At 45.5% G+C, this 23,716-nt stretch overlaps 1 protein-coding gene across 3 annotated transcripts in view; it reads right to left on the reverse strand.

Moving 5' to 3' along the window:
• Positions 1-14,240, reverse strand: part of LOC116793888 (synaptotagmin-like protein 2) — a 34,797-nt gene extending 20,557 nt beyond the window's left edge. Inside the window, exons 1-4 of one of the 3 annotated variants that reach the window (XM_032702071.1) lie at positions 14,202-14,229; positions 7,706-7,840; positions 6,445-6,601; positions 1,697-2,273 (exon numbers count right to left, since the gene is read on the reverse strand). In XM_032702071.1, the coding sequence (XP_032557962.1) occupies positions 1,697-1,797 (101 nt within the window). In that variant the 5' untranslated portion in view covers positions 1,798-2,273; positions 6,445-6,601; positions 7,706-7,840; positions 14,202-14,229. Of the gene's footprint in view, positions 1-1,696; positions 2,274-6,444; positions 6,602-7,705; positions 7,841-14,201 lie in introns of all 3 variants that reach the window. The other 2 variants (XM_032702072.1, XM_032702073.1) reach the window with 2 other exon arrangements.
• Positions 14,241-23,716: the final 9,476 nt, after the last annotated feature.

Consider the following 23,716-nt stretch of genomic DNA (forward strand, 5'->3'; position numbering starts at 1 on the left):
TATTTTGTTTTTACACCATGGCTTGCTGAATTAGCTGCCTTTCAGCTGGTACTGCCTCCCACAGCTCACCACAGTTCAGGGTCCCTGCAAGACCTGGGAGGCCAGAGGAAACTCCCACCTCAGTTCAGTTCTCAGCAGGAAGAGGGGGCAAACCCCAGATAACCATGGAGCCTTGGAAGGTCACATTTGTCTGCCTACAGGCCAGGAGGGAACAGGTATGGGATAACCAGACTCAAGCCTCTGCAGGCAGTGCTGGGGGTCCAACAGGACAGACAGCTGTGGAGCTGTGCAACTCCCATCTAGATCAGACTGCCTCTGTGAGGGTCTCAAGGTGCTGGGCCAGAATATGTTTTAATCTTGTTGACACCAGATAAATGCCATTGACTTCATTTCACCCAGTGAGGAGGTTGTGTTGGAACCAAACACGTCTTACTGCAGGTAGGCAAACTGACAGCAAGGGGCTCTTAGCACTACTCTGGTCAGGACCCAACTCACTTCACTTGCAAATCAAAGCCTTTTGTGCAACAGCTTCCAAAGAGAAATGAAACAAAACCAAAATAATCCAAACACTCTTTTCACCAAACCTCCCTTGCAGAGCAGAAATTAACTGCATTTCAGAACAAAAAAAAAAAAGAAGAAAAAAAGAAAAAAAACCTTTTTGAGACCATGTTTCAATTCAAAGCATATGTAAGAGAATGCAGACATATACACATCAAGTCCAAGCTGCTTCATGCCACCAACCAGTTCTGTTTCCCCAGCTCTCACCTCAAGCAGAGGCCAGGGCACACAGGCTCCCAGGAGCCTGCTGCAAAGCTGCCTGCTCCTCCTTCAAGCCCTGAGCATCCCTCCTACATGGGGCTTACTCTTTTTTTGGCTCAACAGCAAATTGGAGACTCACATCCTTAGTTGGGATACGCTGGCACAGTGCCATCCACACTCACTGAACTACTCGTTTCTTGCCATAGAGAATTTGGTGCCAGCTCCCCAAGCCTAGTACATACTGTCAGCCCAGATGGTCTAATGGCTGGCATTTAAAAAGTGACAGCAGCAACAAGCAATCCTGATCAACCAGATCTGAGCTCCAGGACGGCCAGTGGCAAGTGAGCTAAACTGAGAGAGAATCCCTGGCTCTGAAACAGGTCCCCACAAACCTTGGGCAGATCACGTGGCCTCTAACTGCCCCCCTCTGCCTGCAGGATGGATGCTGCACGCACACCCACCTCAAAGAGCAAGGAAGGGACATAAAGCAGAGAAGGGGGTGTGAAATCTCATTTTAAAACACTCTATGGCACTTCTGTGCTACTGAGCAAGTAAAACAAGGTAGCAGCTACTCCCCTGCTCAGACCTCTGACACGAAGAAATCAGCATCTTCCTCCCCTGAGCAGGAAAGGGGAAAGACGCCCTTGGCATCTCTGAGGGCTGATGATTAACTCAATAGGAGAGTCCAGTCCTGCAATCCTGCAGAGAAGGGACAGCAGCAACAGCAGGATGACTGAAAAAGCAGGAGGCACCGTGAAAAGATCCATCAGGATCTGAGAAAAAGGGACAGCAGGGGTGCAGCCTGCATCTCTCCTTGTTGCACGCACACAGACACACATACACACACACATACACACACACATGCTCCTCTCTAAAAGAAGTGAAAAAATCCCCCCAAGGGAAGCCCACACCCTGCTGTTACTGCACACCCTCTCACCTGATGCGATCCCCGTCCTTCTTCTTCAGCTCTGCATCTCTCTGCAGAACCTTCATGAGCTTTTCATACTCCTCCTCTGTCAGGAAGCTCAAGTCCAACATCTTCCCTACAATCTTCTTCAGTTCCTCAGACAGCTGAAGCAATGACAGAGCAGGAACTAGTCCAGCCCAGCCCACCACAGTGCCATGGGCAGCCCCTTGCAGCCGACCCTGGTGCGCTGAGCGAGGCGCGGCTGGAGAGAAAGGACTTCACCACGGCATGGCTTGGGTGGAACTTGCATTAGCACCTGGACTTGCACTTCCAGGCTCTTGGCTGGCACATTTCTCTGCACTGCATGCCTTCCCCTGCCAGGAAAATTCTCTCAGCAAAATTATGCTCCTTTGCTTTTCTTCAGGCGCAGTTGCAGCGATTTGGAAGCCAACGTCAATCACGCAGGCGAGCACGGGAAGGAGCGAGCTCGCCGCCCGCCGCGGCTGCCTCAACAGGCACGAAAGCTCATCTCACCAACAGCAACCCCAGCACCTCTGGCATGCGCTGTCCTCACCGGGAAGTCTGCCTCCGTGGAGTTCAAGCATCCCTGCAAAGAAATAACACCGAGATGCCTTTTATGATAAGCGTGACATATGGTAACCGAATGTGTACATTGGGGGTTTTTATTTGTTCTCCAGCACAAGTTCCAAAACAAGCTGCCCTACTTTCCTCCCAGTCCTACGGTTCCTCACGTGGTATTAACCCAACCAAGACAATGTTTTACTTTAGCCGCTTTCCTACTAACAGGTAAACAGTTGACTCAGCATGCTACAAGCAAAATCTGCATATAAATTACCAAATTGCTTGCTTGGTTTTTTACCTCCATTCTTCTTTTCCTTGATTCTTTCTGCCCTAAATGAGACCAAGGATAAGGAGCCAACCTTTGTAAAGCAACTGGAAAATGACAGAACAGCAACCTGCAAGTGTTACTGCTGCATGTTATGCTATGAAATACCAGGGACTACTCATTTTCTAATATGTGTGTCCTTTGCTTTACGCTGCACTGATATTTGCTATTCCAACAGTACTGGTGCAGATCACTTTGTGTTACAACAGACAGCAAAAATGGCCAGAGGCTGCAGGGCGTGGAGGAAAAGTAAATCAAGCATTGCTTTGCTACTTTATTCCTTCTCCTCTCTCCTGGCAAACTTGAGGGCAGTGAGGCACATCTTCAAGGGAGCAGAAGTTCTGCTCCTATCCATGTAGGCATTTCTAGCTCACCAGGTGGAATTTTTCCACTGTTTCCAAGCCCGTCAGGCAATTGTGGGTTTCATCATACTCTGCTATTTCTCCCAAAGCCTTGGGAGTTAGGTCATTAAAAATTAATAAATCCCAGCCTTCATGGCAAACAGGATCTGAAGGTCAGCAGGCCCATTCCCTAACCCCAGTGCCTGTATCACCCTTGCACTCTACCAATCTGCCATTTTGAGAACACCAACCTCAGCTCCTCCAGGCCACCCATTTCAGTGCTTTGCTAACTGGCAGCAAGCAACTCCTTCCTATTGCCTGCCCCAGGTCCCCCTGATACATGTCAGTCTGTCCTGGCTACCATGGGGATGCTCCCTTTGGAGCCATCCTTACAGAGTCTGACACTTCAGCCTCCAGGTTAACCAACCACAGCTCCGTCAGGTTCCTCAGATCTGGGGTTTTCATCATTTTTGCCACTTCTTTGGACTGTCTCTGCATAGTGCACCTCTTCTGTCAACTGGCATATATCCAAAGTTGAGAAGCATTTCAGCTAAGCTTTGCTCATTTGACATCATTTCACAGATTTACATTATTTCATGGATGATACATTCCCAAATGTTTGCCTTTTTCATAATGGTGTAACATCATCTTAGAATAGACATCTGACATTAATACTTACAAAGAAATACCACAGAACACTGCATGAGAAGGCTCATAAAAGGAATGGCCACTGTCATAAAACCGCTAACATTTTGTAAAAAATTGTTGGACAAAAGGAAAAAACATTTCACATTTCTTTGAAGCTTATCACACTACAGTTATAGCCTTTGCCATCCGAGAAACTATCAATACCACTCTAAATAGTTAAAACAGAAACAGCAATAAAAAGCCCTTATGAATCTCTACTGTTTAAACCTATGTTTTGTCCAGCTTGGCATGGCTCTTCCATGCTTGGTTCCAACCATCTACTCTCTCTGGCTCTCAGGCACAATCCTACTTCTACAAAGACATTCACAGAAATTTCTGGGACAGATTTTATTTTTAAAAAGGTATCTAGGGACATTTCACAGTATTTGCTTCTCAGGAACTTTTATTTATTTTTAACAAACCCATGACATGTGGGCTGAAACTAGTTCAGGAAACATTTCCAGTGAAGACTCATATTTATTCATCAGTATGGTAGTCAATTAAAAATAAAGGTTACTTCTTAGGGATAAAGGCCATCTCTTTGTAGAGAGCCTTTTTTTCTTTTTTTATCCCATGAAAATGTTTTATCTTACTGGAATAGCTCCATTAGAAGGAAAAGGTTTACAGAAACCAAACAGCCAGCTCCTTCTCTTGTTTCATATAGTTAAAAATCAAACCACTTGCTGTGGGAAAGTGAGGTGGTTCAGAAGACCACTCCACCTGGAGGTTTTGCTGAAGTCTTACGAGCTGCAAAGCTGCTGACCCAGACCTGCAGGAATAAACAAGGCTGGGAAATTATGTCCATGTGCAGCACGGCCACAGGGCTGGCCCTGCTGTGATTTGAGCTTTGCAGCCTCTGATGGGTGCACCATGCTGTCCTGGGCACTGCAGGGGCTTGAAACAGGAGAACCTCACCATTAACCACTCAGGTGCACAGCAATAAGGGAGAGTGTGTTACTTGTTTACTTAGGTGTGCAAGTGCAATAGATGAAGGATAAGAATCAACTGACAGGTACAGGATGTTATCAGGCAGGCACTGCACTGTGCTCAACCACTGCCCGCTGCCCCCAGTTGCTTAATCCCCAAGCTCATACACCTGAAGCAGCACCACACAGCTTTGATGTGCTCTGTTAGATTGCACATAAGCCTCTCCCCTCTCAAGGTTTTGTTAATAAACATTTCAGACACCACAGGGATGATGCAGTACAAACACCTAAACCAACAGATCCATAAGAAAGCCAGGACCCTGTGGGTCCCACACAGACAGGGATGATTTCTGCATGTTCTGCTCAGCCCTCATCCCACCACCTCTGCAAACTGCAGGGAAGGGAAATACAAAAGCCTTGCAGGTTTGTAGGGCAATGATGGGAGTCACTGTGCAGTGCTGAGGCAGATTTTACAGTAGAGTGGGACCTCTTCAGTGGAAGCCCTTTTTTTAGCCTGCTGATGTAAACTGGTTTTGGACAAACTGTGACAAGCAAAAAGAAAGTTGCGCTCTCCTTCCCTCCCACCAGTGGGAGACCTCTCCCAGGTCAGGATTACTCTCTGGCAAGAGGAACAAAATGGAGAGTCATGAAAGAGTGAATTGTTTGTGTCTGGATTAGCAGCATCTGCCCAAAGCCTGCAGCACAACATGCAAAGCAAACTCAGGCTACCCTCAGAGGCTGCACCACCACGACACCCCTGTGCAGGGCAACAGCCCTGCTGGGTCCTGCCAGTGTCATGGCAAAGCAGATGGGCAAAATGGTATTCAGGGCTACAAGAAAGACCACAAATCTGAGCAAAGGAGCACACTGGATGTCCAAAGGACTGTCTTTCCTCTAACTGCTTTTCTAGGGAAGAGAACATCACAAAGACTGACTCGCACACTCAGCCGTGTTGACAAATGCTGGGTGTGGAGGGGGTGTGGAGACAAGCAATAGCAGGGCCCATCATGTGGCATAACTGGCTGCATCTCTTACTTACATCAAAAGTGATAGTTTTTGATTTCTTGTGGCCACCACCCCAGTAAGAAGACAATGCTCCAGCCACCAGCACAACTGCCCCCTTCTCCCTTCAGCAAAGCATCAGGTAGCAGTGTGACAGGCATTCCCCCAGCACCAACCCAAAATCCAACCCCTAGAAATGAAGGGATAAACAAATGCCAACCTTTCTTCAACAGAGAGCAACATCCTGGTGCTGGGAGCACACCTGCCCTGGGGCACACCAAGTGAAAGCACACTGCCCGGACAATGCTCATTTCCTCGTTCCTCAGAGCTCTGCAGTGTCCCCACACGTGATCCAACCCAACCAAATTCCCTGTGCCTGCCTCCTCTCACTGCTGGCCACACAGGTCATGGGCCTGCAGCTGAGCCTGCACAGAAAAGCTTAATAAGGTGTAGTAGTTCTGGAGTACTTTCCAAAATAAATAGTTTGACTAATCCCATGCAGGGTTTGTGCAGCGGTAAGAGCTATTTATGAAAGAAGGTATGTTACAGACCTCTTGCCTGAATTAACATATCCTCTCTCTTCAAGTTTTTTTTTTTATTAGTGGAGAAGGGCGTTGTTTGGGGAGTTGTTTGGGTTTTTAAGTAACTCTCTTTCAAATAGTGTGATCAGGTGAAAATTAAATGCTTGTTTAGCCTAGCAGGCATGAAGTACAGCCTGTTTTGGAAATCAGATGCTGAAGGGGCTTCCACCTTCTTTGTGCTGCATTTTCATTTTATTTCTGGGAGGTTTAACTCAGTTCCAGCTCAAAACTGAACGATGTTAATGCTCTTCATAACTAACTCAGGCACAAACTGCTCAGATGCACAGTACCAGCCCAGTGCTCTTGATGTCATCTGCCTACAGACACAAATTACCTGTAGTCCATCTGCAGGGCACTCCAGTCTCAGTCCTGATTTCTCAGTGTGCACCTTTCCTTCAAAATTCTGCACATCTTCAGCACTTCTTCAGCACTGGGACGTGCACAGATTAATAATACACACCATGGGCCAAGCAGCTTTCACTGATTAGACACTGCGTTGCATATAAAGGAAGAGGATGAATTTAGGAACTGTAGCCTGCCAATGTGGTAGTCAGGACCCAGTATTTAACACCCCAATTACAACCCCTAAATGAGCATAGGACCTTCAAGACCCACCTCACCCTTTGAGACCTGGAGCTGCACATAGGTCCATGTAATAAAGATACAAAAACATGACAAAGCCTAGAACAGATAATACTGATCTCACAAGGCTATTCATAGCCAGATGAAAATAGCAGCAAGCTGGAAAGGCTGCTTGCCTCTGTCCATACTTCTTTATCACATATCATGCCACAATGTAAGGAAATAACCTCCTTTAGCTTTACAATGTGTGGACACTTCCCAACACCCTCATTAGTCAAGACAGCTCTTGTAGGGCAAGTCAAAACCAAAAGCAGCATCGTAGTAAGAATGATGGATGTGGTCCTGGCACCCACAGTCATAATGCAGTTCCCAGTATATGCTGTAGTTAACAGGACCAGAAGGATTTCATACCAAACTGCTATACCTGTACAGTCTGTGATCAGCCTTGTACCTCTCTCTGTCTCATGCTGGAAGGTCCAGCCCCACTCTTCCCCCCATCTGGTTTCTTCTGTAGTCAGTGAAATATGCAGAGGCATTGCCATAATTATTTTACAGGCAAAACACTGATAGCCTCTATAATGCTCACAGGCAGAATACTATGACATTTAATGCATGTCCTTTACCAGCAGAGAAGAAATAAAAAGCAAACTCCTGGATGGTCTTTCTCTTTGGGAAGGATGGGCTGAAAACCAGCACAAAATCTCCTGTGGCAGCTCAACTGATGTAAGTGCTCCCTTTTACACTTGGACAAGCCCTTGAGGTGCAAAAATACAGATAGGAGAGGCATTGCACAAGCCTATAAACATGGCTCTTAAAGTATGAAATTGCCAGAAAGTATGAAAGTACTCCTAAGGCACCAAGGGCTGTCCTACTGAAAAGGCACAGGACTGAGCAGCAGACACCTCTACCCAGGTCTGTTCTGCCTGTGGCTGCACTCACACCACTAACCCTCCTTCTCCCTCTCTGTGCTCACATCTCCCCTCTCACTGTAATGAAATAAAGATATAAAATACCTGTCTTTTGTTTAGCCATTCCAAAGTGAAGCATCACAAGAGCTCTTCTGAGGTGCATTATTTTCTCATAATTTGCAATATGCCACTTGCAACTCTGGACTGTCTAGTCCTTCACAGACCAAGAGCAGCTGTGAGCTACAAGAACAGAGAATATATTTAATATAATTATTTTCTGAAAAGTTATTCCACAAAAAATGCTGTGGCTGCACAGAGTGCAATGATACTTTGTCTGACTTTCCCAGACAAATGAGGGAAAGAGATCTACTGTTCCTACCCAAAAACCTCCTAAGCAGCTAAGTCATATAGAAATGGCCTTCACATGAGAGACAGCTGATAAGATAAAGAATAACCTCAAACAAAGCAGGCAATTGTGGTCTCCCAGAGCAGTCCACGTATAAATGCATCTGTTACCATCACACAGAGAATGTCAAGGCCAAATTCTGGCAATGCCAGGCACAAATGCCAGAATTACTCAAGCTCAACTACTCATAGACTTAATACAGACTTTTCTCTATTCAGTGAGGGCTGCACATGACACGATGTGCCATTCCCACCTCAGACCTGCTGATGAGCAGCAGGTGCCTGCCAATAACCACCATTGAGGCCAGCTTTGGCAGGCCCAAGAGGCAGTTAGAAGACAGCAGGTCTGACCCTCGTGATGGCTCTCCCCTCTGCTGTGCATCCCAGAACAAAAAAATACTGCTCAGTTCATTGTGAGCACAGCCCCAGGTGGTTTCTTCCAGATTCAGTCATTCTCTCACATTACACTTCCCAATAATATCCAACATGATAGAGATTTTCTGCTGTTTTATTAAGATCTTTTCCCTCCCCCTCCCCCTGGGCAGCTTTAGTGAAGGATGTCCATTGATCAGGAATGGCCCTGAGATGTTCGTAGGTGCAGAGGAATTGCAGGAATTTATCAAAGCAAGCAGGTCTCCAGCCCAGCCCCTTGAGAGCAGCCAGCAGAAGATATTTTAGAACAACAGTACAATGCTAAGCCAAAAAAACAAGCAAACTCCTGTATTCAGTGCACGTGGGGAATGCATAACTGAGGAAATGCTCCACTGACCACATCAGAAGCGGGTGAACTCTGCTTATTTGCACTCGGCCTCAGAAATTCCACTGCTTCTGAAGAAGGTCTGAGACCCACAATACTACAGAGGATTCAGTTAAGGCTTCAATTTCCTTTTGTAAAAAAGGATGCATAAGGATTTTTCCTCCCCTGTGCATTTCTACCCAATGCAATATAACCACCACATGAATAATTATCTCCACTGAACTCTACTCATCTCCTTCCAGCAAGGAACTGCATGGATGGAATTTGCTTTACACACAATTTACTTCCTTTTAGCCATTTTTAATTAAATGAACCATCCTATGGTTACCACCTAGGGTAAACAAAAGACTGAGCTTCTCAGTCTTAATCATTATTTCCTAGAGCCAGCATCGCCAAAATGAAAAAACTCATCAAAGAAGTGTGACTCAGACTCCTTAAGGGCAACTAGTCCTTTTACTGGTCATAAACTGATAATCCAATGCTATAGTTTAAATATTTGAGACTTCTGTTTATTTCATAGGTGGGAATTATTTGCAGAGCTTGCAGGATGTAGTTAGTTGTAATTCTGCATATTGTCAGAACCCAAACAAACAAGCACAGCCACCTGGGACACTGAGAAATCCCCTAATATCCCATACATCAAGAAATCCCCTAAGATTCCAGCAAACAAGGATGGCCCTTTCCCAGCTGCAAGAGAGGATGTCAGTATTTCAGAGACTTTGCTCTCTCTCTCACCTTGCCATACCCACTCTGCTCATTCCAGGTGTTACTCAGGGAGCTTTGGAAGAGAGAGGGAAATGCTCCCACGCCTTCACTGAATGCACTTTGCTTTGGGATTGGGGGCAGGGGCTTGTGCTGAGGTTTGTTCTAAATCTGCACTTACATCCTCAAGAAAACAAGTTTTACAAGAATTTGCATTCCCTATTTATTAGTTTGTAACAATCCTTCATCCCCACAGCTTGGCTGTGAGCCAGTTTAGGGCTTCTCATCCACGTTGTGCTGCGTGTCTGCTGCACTGAAATTTCCATCTAAGAAATATCCTGGTGTCCAGGCTTCCCTCTCAGCCAAGGGAGAACTGGCACCTTATATCAGCTTTAAGGAACTCACCTGTCCCACTAGCAGTTTCTAGACACCACGTGGTACGAAGGGTACTCCTAAAAGCGTCTTCTTAGCTCTTACGCTTGAAAAGGCAACAATAAATAAATATATGGCATCTAAAATTAAGCAATTAGCAGCTTAGAGTTAGACCACTGCAGGTGAAGATTACATATTTAGACTAATCATCTCCCTGTCCCCCTTTGTCAATCACTGATCCTCAGAACCCAGACACTTTCAATAAGAAAAAGGGGAGATGGACGATAAGTTCTGGCTGAGTTCAAACAAAGAAACTGCAGGACTGGAAGGTGAAGAAAAAAGCAATCACCCATGAGAAGTTCTGGCTTTTATTTTTGACCTGAAAAAATATCTGCTGACCTCAACTTTGCTTCCTTCCAAACATAATTTCTCTGTGTTTGCCTGCAGTTGTGACATGTCATTAATTGCTTTCCTGACCCTGATTGTTATGCCCCAGCAATCGTGAGCTTGCAACACCTACCCAGCCATGAGGAGCTGGTCAGGAGCCCTCAGAATCAGAAGCCATTTTATTTAAATAAAACCAACACCAAAACCCCCTCATTTAGTAACATGGTGGGGAAGTTAAAAATATGTGGGGCCCGATTCCTTTGTACTCCTGTTCCTGCTGAGCTCCATGGCATGAAGCAGAGAGTGGTGATAAATCCCGAGGGAAACCAGCACTGTTTGTTTAGGAAACTTTGCATACTGAGGGATCTTTCCTTCTGGTGAGTGATTATTTTTAAGCCTCAGCCACGCCTGGATGATTCTGAAATAACTCAAAACTGGAATGAAGGTAACTGCAAAACAGTAGGGTGCATCTCATTATTGCTTAAAATATTTGGAAGGTATAATTCCCTCCAACACGTGGGAAAAGGAGTTTTGGATACAACATTCTAAGAAGTAATCTTCTGATCTGTAGTTTCTAGTTTGTGATGCCAAAACACAGAGGGGCTATGTCCAGAGGCTGGATTCACTGCCCACATTATGAAAGGGGAGAAAAATGCTGCTCAAGTCCATGCTGATTTGGGATCCACACCTTCTTCTCTTCTAATTCTCAAGCATGTGCTGAGGCCTGAACAGGTCTGTGCTGTGCCTGGTTCGAGTACAGAAATGCACTACACTAAATTTTTAAATAAAGCTGTTTTACTTTGTCACCCCGACATACAGTGAAAGGAAGCTCTAGGGAGAGTAAGCCCATTGCTGAAGCTGCAACATCATCTGCAGTCAGATTTTGTTCTATGAAAAAATAAAGTCATTATATGGGAATATTTTTTACATAGTCACTTCCCTTCCAGGAATAATGCAACTTTTCAGTGCAAACACAGACTCAGTCATTAACTCACTTATTGGAGCCATGTACATGCTCTAGGAGCTGGATTACTTCAGTGGGACAAGAGGTCCTGGAAGCACTTATTACTACAAGAAGAAAAAAAGCACCTGCTTCCACTGCAGTGCTCAGAGTTAGGTGAATGATTCTGTATTTAAGTCTATCCAGTGAAGGGTGATGTACAACTCCCACAGTCATGAGGAGACTAATACTATCAGAGATGGGCAGTCTCAATTCACAAGGAAATTAATCATTAAATAAATCAGATGCCACACTGATTTCAACAAACCCCCAGCTCTTATATTAGGTTTCTCCTATAGGAAAAAGTTGCAGGAGATTAATTAGCTAGAGGCACAGCTATAAACAGACATGTTTAAACTACCACAAATCTGCATGTGGACATGGCTTGTCATTTAGTTTAGCCTAAAATAAAAGTTTAGGCAAACTCAAGTGAGAAGTCCAAACACAGATTGCACCAATTTAATTAAATTACTAAAAATAAAATCACTATCAGATGATCATCTGGTACCACTTTCTTGTGCAGACAAGGTGTTTCTTCCATCTGTGCAGCTCCATGAATACTTAGCAAATCTTGCAGGGAGGTGGGGGAAAACAGACTTTTTGGATAAGAATAACAAGATCACCTGAACTGTTGAACAATGCAGTTTTATTTCTAGGTGCTCAAGCCAAATAAGATTTGGAGCTTTTATATGAGCAGCGACAACTACAATTCTGCCCAGACACAACTGTGTGATGATGCTATTGTGTAAAACACACATTATGCTGCAGAGGATAAGATGCCTGTCCACATCGCTGACCCTGTTTTGTGGTGCTACATTCAGCCCAGACAGCTGCAGGTCTGGGAGAAGGCAACAGCTTGGGCTGAACCTGCTGGAGCGATGGAGACTCATCCCAGTAGACACCCAGAGCAGTTCCCAGCAGTTCTCTGTGGGTGAGTTTCACTGAACTGCTGTCCTAATCCCATCTGTTTTGTCCCTCCAAGATGAACTGGACCATTAGGTTTAACTTGCAAAAAGTAACATTCTTTTGATTCCAGTCACTAACAGACCCTTATTTCTCTCAGGCTCTGCCTCCCATTGACACCTCAGGGCAGCCTTGTACTTCTTTCAACTTTGTTGCAAACATTTATTATTGTTTTGTTTTTCTCTCCCGCTACATCTCTGAATGCAGATAACAATATTGATTTAAATGCAATCAAAGCGAGCCTGACATACAATGAACACTTTGTCCATGTTGTGCCATACTGTGGCAAGGGCTGCCTCTTTCCCAGGGATGGAGGCCCATTAAAGGGACACGATTTATGAGTTCAGGGGGAAAAAACAAGTTTGCACTTCAATTACAGAATTGTGCAGGAGAGCAGAAACTTGGGTCACCACGTGGAGTTTCTCAGATATTCTGCCAAAGGTGGAATGGGGAGGGAGGTAGAGGAGATGGGTTCAGCCCTCAGAATCAACTGATCCCTGCCTGCTGACACCCTCACACAAGTTTCACTGGGATAGGTTGGTAGATCTCCACCCTTCTGACCATATCCTGGGGGGAGAGGCTCAGGGGGCCCAGAATGGTCTATAACATCACTGGTGAAAATAAGCTCCATTGCAAGCTATTTTATATAAAAAGGACTCACTGCCAAACAAATACAAAATAAGACACAGTAAACCAAACAGCAGTGGCCATAGGTTACCATGGCTTATACAACGGCATTGATCCCACTGGAGAACTGGCTGCAAAGGGAGCAGAAATTAATAAATGCTGCTTTTGTTGCCATGCCAAATATTTACAATAATGAAGCATGAATAAGGAAGTAAATAAAACCAGGATGGAAGGGAGAGACAATGAAAATACAGACAAAACAGCAGAAGTCACAGGAAAGTGGCACATGATGTTCCAGGTCTTCACAGGTAGTTTAGAATACAAAGTGGGAAAGCAATAACAAAAAGTACAATATAAGCATCAGAAGTACCCCCTATTTTGTAGAATTTTCTTTTCTTAAAGACTTTTCCATGTTAGGTTTTCTCTATGGAGAAAGTTGCGGATGCCCCATCCCTGGAAGTGTTCAAGGCCAGGTTGGATGGGTCTTTGAGCAACCTGGTCTAGTGTAAAGCGTACCTGCCCATAGCTGGGGGGTGGAATGAGATGGTCTTTAAGGTCCCTTCCAACCCAAAACATTCTATGATCTCTCCTCTGAAAACCAGCAGCCCCCTCACAAACTTAATTTTAAGAGATGGCACAAAACCACTCGCTGACTAGTTGCAAGAAGCCTCGACAACACAATCCATCAACGCAGGACAAAATACACTTTTATTTAAGTAACAGCCCCACGTTCTGCCCAGACCCGCAGGTGTGATGCCCTGCCGGTCTGTCGTGTGGGACCAGCCCCGAGCCGTCACCCGAAGGGCCATGGGAGGTGCCCCGGTGCCATCCCTGCCTGACCCTGCGTGCCCTCAGACGCTCCCCTCGCCCCGAGCGGTGCCGCGGAGCTCAGAGCACCCGCACCCGCGGTCCCCATCGGCGCTGCCGCTCCCGCCACGGCCATCGAGGCGAAGAGGGCTGCGACGAGGGCTGCCCCGTGTCCTGCCCCTGCCCGCTGTCCAGCCCCACACTCCCCCCCGCTGCCAGGCCAGGCGCGCACGGTCCCCCCGAAGGCAGACCCTGCCCTGCCCTGCTCCGGACCGCCCCGGGAACCGCGGGCACTCCCCCGGGAACCGCGGGCACCCGGGGCACGGCTGGTCCGGCGGCTGCCGGCTCTGCCAGCGGCCCCGCAGGCAGCGAGGGCAGCGGCACCTCCGCTCCCCCCGCAGAGCGAGGTCCGGCGGGCAGCGGTGCCGGGGCGTCCCGTCCGGCGGCTGAGCCCGGGACACGGGCAAGGACCCCGAGCCCTCACAGCCGCCGCCGCTGCCGAGCCCGGCCCAGGGACTGCGCTCCCACCCCCACGGACACCGGGACTGTGCCCGGGACAGCGGAGCCCCGACGACCCTTACCTGCCCTCGGCGGCGCGGGGCGGGTTATCCCGGGGCGGGGCTATCCCGGGAAGGGGGCGGGGTTATCCCGGACTGGGGCGGGGTTATCCCGGGATGGGGCGGGAGCGGGGCGTGTCTGTCCCGCCCGGCAGCACCGCGGAAAACCCGGCCCGGTGAAAGAGCAGGGCGAGCGCGGCGCAGTTTGGGTTTGGGGACAACCTGGGTTGGGGATAGTTTCAGTCTTTCCGGATGTTGTTTGTCCTTATTTTATATTTTGTGTTGTAAAGACAAAGTAACTAGTGCCACCCTTGGTTCAGCCGGGGCAGGACCCACCTGGGCAAGCCAAAGTGTGAGGTGTTAAGAGAGGTGTAAGTTGTTAGGAGAACAGGAGTAAGCAGCAAGGCCACCTCAGCCCCAGCACTCGGCCCGAGGCAGCCCTAAGGCTCGTTACAGCCCCGCTGCCGCCCCATCTTCCAGTCTCCCGCCGAAACAAAATGCATCCCTCTCCCCTGCATCTCCCCCCATTTTCATCTCCTACAACAGAAAAGGCTGAAGCAAAACTAGTCACACTTGCATGTCACTAAAAGTTTGAATTTCTGGGTGCTTGGACAGTCAATGCCTCTCCATCAAGCTGAGGCAGGAACAGCTTAGTGTGGGGTTTGCTTCAGTCCTTTTCAATGTTAGAGAAAAATGTGACTTGGAAATGAGTAAATACAGTCACATGGGGACAACTTTACAACAGCCTGTCAAATCAGTGAAGAAGTAGCTTTTATTACCACAGCCAGTGCCTCCCATGCTTTTCTCAACTTTCAATCTTCTAGTATCTTCAAGAGAACAACTGGCAGAAGCCATGTAAAAGACTGAAATAGTAGGCAGAGGTGGGAAAAAAATGGATTTACTTGCTGATTTCTATGTAGGCTTTCATGGTTTGTATCCTAAAATGAACTCCTGTTTCAAGTCTAAGGTTTGGGCTATTAAGCTTAAAGCACGAGAAGGTGTTTTGAGTCAGAGACATGCTGATTGCTGCCTGACCCTGTGTCACCTGTTATTATGACTTTTGTCTTCCAGAGCAACTGCTATGTGTACTGAAGCCCTGCTTCCTGGGAAGTGGTTGGGCATTGCTTGCTGATGGGAAGTAGAAAATAAATATTTTGTTTTCCTTTGCTTCCATGTGCAGCTTTTGCTTTACTAAGCTGCTTTTATCTTGACCCATGGGGTTTTTTTCCATCTTATTTTCCTCCACTCCATCCTGTCCTGCTGAGGAAGGCAGTGACAGAGCAGTTTGGTGGGCATCTGGCGTTCAGCCAAGATCAACCCACCACAAAAGTATTTCTTCATTCGTATTCCCATCATGGACAAAAGTCCCTCAAAGCCTGTATAACTTTTCAGAGTGCAATGTATGACTCCTCTAAAGATGAGATGCACCTTTAGCTTGGATGAACAGTCCCTTTGTTAGCTTGCATGTGTTGGGACCTCCATAAGTACAGCCATAGCACAGCCCGTTGCTCTCAGGCTTTTTTCTTTCCATGCTATCCTTTTCCTTAACTCACATCCCATTAAGCCTAGAATGTTTTCAGTATTTTTAGCTGTGACTTTCAAAAGGCTGCCAAAAGATAGCTGAAAAGTATAGTGTGATTAATGCTCTCGGAGTTTCTTCACGATTCAGCTCTGTTAGAGGAACTAAATGTGGAAGCATGACAAAAACACCAGCAACTATTTCATTGGGGGCTTTCATTCAAATTTTTGCAACCCCACTGGGTCTCTGTAACTTTTCTCCCCAGCTACATAACTGCAGTACTAAAATTACTGGAAGCACCAAAGGAAGAACATGGTGCTTTGGAGATGCCATTTATTCCCACTGTCTTATCACAAAAATATTGTACTGAGAACAAACTGCATCTCAGTTTTGCTTACTGAGTGTTGAAATTTTAGTTTACAGCTTGCCAGAATAAAGAAACAGAAAACCCCTGGTCCACTAGGACAAATGCTCCACCAACAAGCCATAAACAAAAACGCAGACTCTAAAGGAGAAAAGAAACCCCGCTGATAAATCTGTGTATGAGCAGGATCCTGTTTGCATCTGCAGGACCTGGTAATCTAGGACTGGACAGGTAGAGAACAGCAATGTGTCTCTTTAGACACATCCCTTGCAATCCTGCTGAATGTCCTACATGGTTAGAGAAGGAAAGTCATGTAACAGCCAAAATTCAGCAAGCAAAATTCAGTGCAGGTCAAGTGATGCTACCTGGAGCTCATCCAGTTTAAACCAGCTAAGAGCCTGGCCTTATTTTATTTGGCACTGTGGACCTCAATTTTTACTGATGAAAAGCTGAGCTGTTTTAATCAAAAACTGAGGCTCTGTGTCCTTTCCCTGTAAGGTATAAATCTGTATTGGTTGGCAGCAAGAACTATGAAAGATTTTTGATACCATCTTGCTCGGCACTGCAAGATGATTTTTTTCCTTTTAACGTAATAACAGTTTTAAAAGAGAAATTGGCTCATGTTTTGGGGAACTTTCCAAGAGGCTTACAAATCATGTGGCCCAAGTCATGGGAAAGATGTTACTAATTGCTTACAGCAAAGCCAATGGGTTTTAAAGGCCACATTCATCCCAGCTACCAGTGACAGAGTGGGATGGCAAAGTGCACACAGCCACCCATGGCTCGAGCAACTGGAGGGGCTTGAGTCTACACCAGGTACTGGAGCAAGGTCCAGACTCCTCTCAGGAGAAGAGCTGGTTACTAGAGGTGAGGTTTCCCTGTAGAAATGAAGGAACACAGGCACCTGTAGAGATGAATATCCCCATCCTACAATGCGGGGAACCTCCTCCTTCCATTCATCTTCCATTGACTGCATACAGAACTGAGACCACATGGCCAGGGATTCCCGCTTTAAAAAGAGGTAAACAAAGTCTGATCCCAAACCAGACTCCTGAGACCACTGGTGGGTTTTAAGGCTTATTTCGTTCCAGTGGCATGAAAGCCAAGTAATCATCCAAATCCTGGCAAGCACAAGGAAAATCCTTCTGGAAAACAGACCAACAAGCCCGAGACCTCCAGCCATATGTCAAGACTGGTATTGATCAGTGTTTGTAAAGGAAAGAGAGGAGAGTTTATACGTGCATGAGATACACCAGCATGGATTGTATACTGATATACATACTGCTCTGGTTGCAATACATTTATTTCTGGCCACATGTGTCTAGGTTAGTGCTACAACAGAGTGAAACCAGTACAGAAAATGAATTATCACACAGCTGCTCTTACCACCACTGTTGCTCCAGGTTTGCTCTGCTGAACTGAGTATTTAAGCCAGACATATGGTGCCTATAGCAAAAAGCACCCTGAGAAATCTGTTCTCCATCTTCCAAGAAATGCAGTAACCAGCTTACAGCAGAAGACAATATAAAGCAGAAGGTAACTTCTCAAAGAGAGACAATTAGCAAAGGTTTACCGTTTTCAGACAAAAACGTGTTGTTGATGGTTAAGTGACACTGCCTGATGTCCCTCCTGCACACTGTCCCATCCCTGCCCTCTGGATGCCCTGCATGCTCCCTTCTCATCAGCAGGAAGCCCTCAGAGATACGTTTGCTGCTAACTGGCTTTAAAAATGTACTATGTTGTAAGAGGAAATAATACAAAGTTCTCTCCTGTTGGGAACATATCCTGGCATGCCTTTAGAAACAAGCAAACAATAAATCTTCTCTCGCATTCTTTCAAATATGAGTGAATTTGCTGCCCCTCTTGCAGTGCAAATCACATTTTAGAACTGGATTTCTCTTTGGTTCTGACAGGATGTCCTAAGTAAAGGCTACACTGCTGCACAGTACCACACAAGGAAAGGTAACACAGAGGCAAAAGCACACAAACATTTCAGGTCCACAAGACTCCTTGTCACAACCATCACTGCACACAGTCAGCTCTGCAATTTCTTTTTCTGCACCCTATAACATGCATGTTTAACATAACCCATCTCGTCTGTCTCAGGACATTTTTATGGATTCTCCCAGGCTTTGCATCAGACCCTTAATGACATATTCATTTTGAACTAAAAGCCCACATTTTCCTAGTTAGTTTTGAAGTACTGTTAAGTAAACATCTGTCTTGAGAGAAGTCCCACTGAACTACCAGGCATTAGTGCAAGAACTCTGCTCAAATGGGTTTCAAAACTGCTTATAACCATAATTTTAAAGAACAAAATGCATTTGGTATCTAGTGCCTCAAGAAGCAGTCAGAGCAGAAAGGAGAATTCTTAAGAATAACTCTTTAAAAAGGAAAAAGGGACATTCTTTTGATGATGATTTCTCATTATGAAATATGATAACTTTTTTCCTGTCCCCATACAATGAAACAGGCATCCTTTACTTTCCTCCATTGCTCCATCAATCCAAGCAAGGCTGAAACATTTCCCTGAGTGTATTTCCATCTCAAAAGGGTCCAATGAGGGTTTAAGTCACTAATGTAAGCAAAGCTTTTGTATTGCAAAAAAGGGTATCAAAATAGGCTGTTTACTTAACATGCATGGAATAAATCAGAACTCTGCCAGAATTTTATATTATTAAAATATGAAAAAAATGCCTAAATGCATTATGCTGATATTTGCTTAGAGGAGGTATTGCTTTTGGTGTATTTGACCTGAGGGACTACTGCACCAAATGAGTTTGCTTACAGGAATGGGATGACAAAAATAACATTTTCTAAGGAAACAGGAAAGATTTGCTGGTGTTCTTTGGAAGTGCAAATTAAGCTGCTACACGAGGAATAACACATATAAGATATATAAAAAATGTCACATGTAGTTGTGCTCAAGCACAACTAAAAAAGTCCTTTTTAATCATCAAGTGCCAGCCCTTGTGATGAACTCCCACATCATTTGTTTATCCCTTTGTTCAGTTCATGTTTTAAAAAAGGAAACATTTGCAAAAATGCAAGCACCCTATGAATGGCATTTGACCTGCAAGAGAGATTATATTATTCAAATAAATGTCTTTCTAGAAATCAGCAACTAATTGTCAACTCTATTACTATTATTAGTAGTAATACAATGTTGAAATAGAAAAATCAGGAATTGTCCTGGTTGGCTTTAAAGTCAAAACTGTAAGAAACTGCTAATAGTTTTTCATCCTTTTTAAAGCCATATGATGACATATTTAAGGTCACTGTGTGCTTCAGTAGGGCCATACTTTTTTAAAATTAAAAATTATGTATGTCATTGACTTCCTTTCAGGTTTTTGCTATTTTAGGGTATAGCTGGAACTATTTTAAGATTTTTCCATGCAATCAAAAGGATAGAAACAGCCTTTTCTTCAAGAAAGAGCAAATGAAACTGACCTTTTATGTCATTCATTATTCACCATTAATCTCCCAGAGGTAGAGATTTAGGGGAAACCATGAAATATTACACAGTTCATGATAAATTTGACAATTCTGGTGCACCTTAGGTCAGTGTCTCCCATATGCAACATATTCTAATGATGAAACAGAGGCTAAACAGCAACTTTCTACAGCACGTGTGCACGTGGCTGGCTCCAATGCTGCACCGTCTCACTGATGCCACACAACTCAAACCAAGGCTGTCAATGATCATTTGAAGGTCAGGGTCTTGCTGTCCCAGGGAGACATTTTAATTGCATGTAATTACTGTTAGCAATGTACAACCACTCTAGTCTGCTACAGGTCAGTTCTCAAGTGGGGGGTGACCTGCCTCCTAAAATCACAGTGAACTGAAAACAGCTTTTTGTAGGGATGCAGACAGTGACCGTGACAGATGCCAAACAGAACGGTCTCAGCTGGATACATGACGTTAACCTGCAGAATGAAAAGGGGCAGAATAAAAAGCTCGTGCTAATTCAATACCAGTCACATCAGTGGTGCTGATAGATAAGTCCCTGAACCAGGTTTTAAGCCATTCTTTCTTTCTGGGGGCTGCCTGCTTATAGAATTGGAAGCTTTTCAGCATTTCATACAGGCTCCAGGAACATATCACTTATTGAACATTATAGCAAAGGCCACCCAGTAGGAGTTTTACATCATCTCTGGCACAGAATCAGTACTCTGTGTTTGGGGAGAAAAAGAGCTAAAAGAGCCCAACTGCATTTCTGAGAATTTTACATAGCAATCTGATTCTTGGGGGATGCCCATACAAGCCTGTGGCTTTTTTCTTCTTCCTCGTGAGAGCCTGGGAATTACAGGGTAGTTTACAAACCAGAATTGTTGCAGCAAGTGCTCTGTGGGTGCAGAGGTGAGGAGGAGCCCAGTTGGGCAAGGGGAGGCAGCTGATGAGAGGGGCCCGTGGGCAGCACTGTGGGTACCTGTGCCATGGGCCCTCATGGAGTGGGGGGACACTGCTTGGTGCCTGGGGTTCTGCAGCACCAGCCAGCCAGGCCCAAGGAAATCCAGCTAGGAGCAAGGACACGGCCACACACAGGAAATGTGCAGGACACAGCCTGGCTGTAGGCACACATGAAGGAGCTGGGCTGGGGGCACAGGCTGGCCTGCAATGGGCCACAGCCACTGACCACGGATCAGTGGGTTCCCCACCAACGGGGTGTGTTTGCACAGCTGCAAAACCCTGCTGCCATGAGGGAAGGCGTGACAGGGATGTCACTGTGCCAGGCTGGGCTGCCCCACTGCCTTTATTAGCCTGTCTGAAGCAAATTGCTGTGTACAACTGAATTAGACAGTTGTTCTTCAAAGGTTACACCCCACACGCTATTAAGATTCATGTGATTTTGAGATGAAGTCATCTGAGCGATTGCTTTCCCAGCTGCTCCCACGATGTACAGGCTGCTGACAGTTTAATTTTCCATTACTTCCCTCCACTTTGCAAACTCACTGCCTACTTGATCACTGAAGGATAACAAGTGCTTCCAAAAAAATTTGAACAGCAATATGTAACAAAGCTGCCGGGCTACAGGGTCAGTTGATGAATAACTTTGGTTGCCTGCCACAAGCAAATCAAAAGCAGGACAAAACAAGTGCTTAGGTTTATCTCAGCTGGTCTTCCACACTGTTTTTTTATTCAGGATTGATGATCCTCTGCTCCACAACTTCATCACATCATTGTGCTGCCATACTCAATGTAATGAAAACAATTAAGACAACTCTAATGAGATCATTAACAAAGCAGGAAAGGAAGCGTCTTATCACTTTTCCTGAGAATTAAAACCAAGTAAACAAGTAACCTTCTCCCTGTAGGAAGCTCCTGGGAATCAAAAGGAAAAGTCTCATTAAAAAGGCACTAAGCAAGGAGTTGCTCTTGGTTCACTTCACATTAACTTGCTCACCTTAACGAACTGCAGCATTTCCAAGGCACTGCTCAGCTTCCAGGAATCCAGAGTTTCTCAAGGAAAATGCCCCATCACATCCCCCCTCGAGGAGCTGGTGCTGGAGCAGTGCTGGGAAGCTGGCTGTCAGTGGGCAGAGCCAGGCTCCAGCCGCCAGCAGGGACCCCACGGCACGCATGCCAGGAGAAGGGCAGCTGAGGCAAAACGAGCTATACAACCATTAATTAATAATTAATGGCATATACAAATATTATTCTGCCTCCCCAAGAAAAAGGCCACACAATCTCACTAAACTCAGGTTCCTTCAGAGGGCAGCCGAGCTGCAGAGCTTGGACACAGAAACAGCTTCTCAATTCCCTCCACCAGTTACATGAGTTAAAATGAAAAGGATTCACAGCCAGGTGAAACCTGGGCAGGCAAAGCAATGCTCAGACACACAGGCTGCTGTAGTCTCTTTTCTAAACTGGAACATGCCAAAAGCAAAGAGATTTGCAGCAATTCCTCCCTACGTGGAGTAGGGAGCAGCTGAGGTCAGCACTGAGGCCTCTTATGTCCAAGCATTTCCTTGAAACAGTGAGAATTAAAAACTAGCTATTTTTTAAAATAAAGAATGAGATCACCTTGTATTCATTGGACAGCATGAACCAGTGTGTTTGAAAGCATGAAACACATCCTTTTAACATCAATCCATCTGAACCCTCCATTTCAGAGGTAGCAGGAGATGCTGGAAAGCCTGGAGTTCAGCCCAATTGCATGAATTTTATGCCAGGTTTTAATTTGGCAGAGTAATCCTAAAATTACATTATCATACCTGTTAAGGCAGGCACCATACAAATTATACAGTTCCATGCACTCTTAAGCTGAAAGCATTTTTCATTTGTAGACAAGCACAACAAATGCTGCCAAACTGAAGGAACAATATCATTTAACAGTTTCAAAAATTGTTAACCTATAAAAATGCAAACGATGATTAGAAAAAAGACCTTTCCCTCTGATAAGGTTGACAGAGAGTTTAATCCCCAGATCCTCACTGTGAATTTTCCTTTTCTTTTTTTTTTGCTTGATTAGCTTCAATTCCAAAGCCACATGAAAAAGAAAAAGGAGGGGGGGGGGGAACATAACAAGGAGAGTTAATCATATGCAGGGAAACAGTGATGCAGCCAGTGCAAATCCAAGGAAACAGCAATGGTACAAAGACAGAACCATTTTACTGTGATTTATCATGCAGTGGAGAGCTTGCTTTGGTTTTCACACCTGAGCCACAGCACATAAATGGATTTTTTGATGGTAGCACTTTCTGTTACAAAGTCATTCTTTAGCCTGCATCAGCCAGGGCACTCGTGGTGTTCAGCTCACCTGCACACAAAGGGTTAAAACTTGAGGTGTAATAACACCTCAACTGCTGCAGAACCATCGCTCTGCTTCTTTGACAAAACTCCCTCCAATACTTCCATCATTGTGGTCCAGCACAATCCAAAACAGCCCAATTCCAGGTTACATGGATGCTACACCAGCATCCCCAGGAGGTCTGGGGAAGCATCACGAGCAGCTGCTTCTCTGTTTTTTCATGCTTTTCTCAGGACATAAGGCAGGGAAGACCAGAGGAGTGTTACCAGCAACATGAAAGGCCTGAGCCAGATCCACAAATTTATCCAGGTGCTTACATTCACAATGATTTCACACGGGACTTGGTAACTAAATACACACTGCTGTGGGTACAGGTGTTACAGTTCTATTGCAATGTGTTGTACACAAACAAATCCCTTTGACTACAGCAGGCAGCAGCTTCCTAAAGTGACACAAGATAAAAAAGCTTCTTACATTGTCTGTGTCTGTCAAACAGGCCAGATCAGATGGCAGAGGTCTAGCATTCTGCATGTTCTCAACAACATCCTGCTGAAATAACTGACTGCCACGTTTTTTAGCAATCTAAAATGTTCAGGTTACCTCAGCTGCAATAGTCCAGAAATGTGGAAAATGTTAGAATATCCATCCTGGCCATTGCAGCCCCACAGGGAGTATATTTAAAATGGGCATTAACAGCTGCCCCAAGACACCCTCTGCACCAGCTCTCCCAGCCCTCTTCTCTGAGCAGCTCCCCCAGCACAGCCAGGGCAAAGTGCCTGAAGTGCTGATGCCTGGCCTGCAGCTCTCTGATCTCCTGGCTATCAGTGTTCTGCTCTATCTCATTTCAGTGCTTTTCCTTCCCCCCCCCCACCCCGGAAAGTGGACAGCCTGTTGGGCAGGGAGT

The sequence above is a fragment of the Chiroxiphia lanceolata genome, chromosome 14 (assembly GCF_009829145.1).
Source record: "Chiroxiphia lanceolata isolate bChiLan1 chromosome 14, bChiLan1.pri, whole genome shotgun sequence".
NCBI lineage: Eukaryota > Metazoa > Chordata > Aves > Passeriformes > Pipridae > Chiroxiphia > Chiroxiphia lanceolata.